This window comes from Buceros rhinoceros, unplaced genomic scaffold, assembly GCF_000710305.1.
Source record: "Buceros rhinoceros silvestris isolate BGI_N320 unplaced genomic scaffold, ASM71030v1 scaffold3722, whole genome shotgun sequence".
In the NCBI taxonomy this organism is placed as follows: Eukaryota; Metazoa; Chordata; class Aves; order Bucerotiformes; family Bucerotidae; genus Buceros; species Buceros rhinoceros.
The window spans coordinates 3846-5115 of NW_010399301.1; the positions used below are offsets into that span (position 1 = coordinate 3846).

The following is a 1270-nucleotide window of genomic DNA, read 5'->3' on the forward strand; positions in this document are numbered from 1 at the left end:
GGAAAGAGAGGGAGAACTCCGCTGCTTACCAAGATAGGCACCCCAGTGAGTGTGTCATACAGGAAGACAATAGCGCTGATGAGGTTGGTCATCTGCAAGGAGGTCTTGGCTGACTCAGAGCCATCCAGTGAAGACCTCCTTTTGCCTCGTACATCCTCCACTACAATGGCTGGCACATTGAAAGTGGTGTGTGCTGATGAAGAGCAGGATGACGCTTCCTCTGCCCTCTGATGGTGGCACTGCCTGCGTCTTCTGTGTGCCCACAGGGTTTGGTAGAAAGTGATCCCCACACATACCAAGCCCATGACGATTCCTCCGAGCAGGAGAAGGCTAAAGCAGACACCGAAGCCCAGCCCTATTTTGCTGACAATGAACTGGCAGCCACGGGCGTAGTAGCGCTCTCCGTTGTTGTGCCAGCCGATGGAGGGCAGGGTGGAGAGGATGAACGAGACCATCCAGATTCCCATGACCGCGTGCAGAGCCTGCTTCTTGGCATTGCTCAGCCGGTAGTTGACTGGCCATCTCACCATCCACATCCGGTGGTAGGAAAGGGAGGCCACTGTGAAGCAGGTGGCCAGGGCCAGCGTGTAGTATGTGGAGACAAAGACCTTGCAGATGCTTTCGTTCCAGTCGTAGTCAGAGGATTCACGCCGCAGCTGCACCACGGCGTAGGTGGTAAGGGGTACTGCTGCCATAAGGATGTGGGTCCCAGCTAGGAAGCACAGCAGCAGCTCCAGGGGCTTGTGTTTCTGCTGTTTGGCCGTGATGCTGAGGATAATCCACGAGTTGGCCAGCAGGGCTAACATCCCACACGCCAGCCACCACAGTGAGTTGTTGTGCAAAGTGGACTCTGATTCAGAGTCCCCCATGCTGCCACCCCTGCTAGGCTGCACGCTGTCCCTGCTGCTGGGATTTTGTAAGAGGGTGAGTGGGACTCTGCACTGGGAGAGCCACGTCCCGCCTCATCTGCTGCTGCTGCTACGATGCGAGCTGTATACACACACTGGAGAGCTTCCTCAAGGCATTGCCACCGGGTGCTGTGTGGAACAGCCGCCAACTCTGTCGCACTTTCAGTCCTCCCTTTTCCTTCTGTTTGCTTATAGTTCTTTTCCTTGTTCTAACTTTTCCACCTGTCTTTTCCCTTGTTCTCTTTCTTTTTCTTTCTTCCACCTTCTTTCTCTCTCTTTCTCATGAACACTTGCCAGTGTTTCTTCCCTCACTTGCTTGGCCTCACTTTTTTTTCCCCTCCCCATCTATTTCATACCCCTCC

At 54.3% G+C, this 1270-nt stretch overlaps 1 protein-coding gene across 1 annotated transcript in view; it reads right to left on the reverse strand.

Annotated features, from left to right (window-relative positions):
- GPR162 (G protein-coupled receptor 162) overlaps positions 1–1070 on the reverse strand; it is a 3880-nt gene extending 2810 nt beyond the window's left edge. Inside the window, exon 1 of the mRNA XM_010131396.1 lies at positions 30–1070. Coding sequence (XP_010129698.1) covers positions 30–869 — 840 coding nt within the window. The 5' untranslated portion in view covers positions 870–1070. The remainder of the gene's footprint in view (positions 1–29) is intronic.
- Positions 1071–1270: the final 200 nt, after the last annotated feature.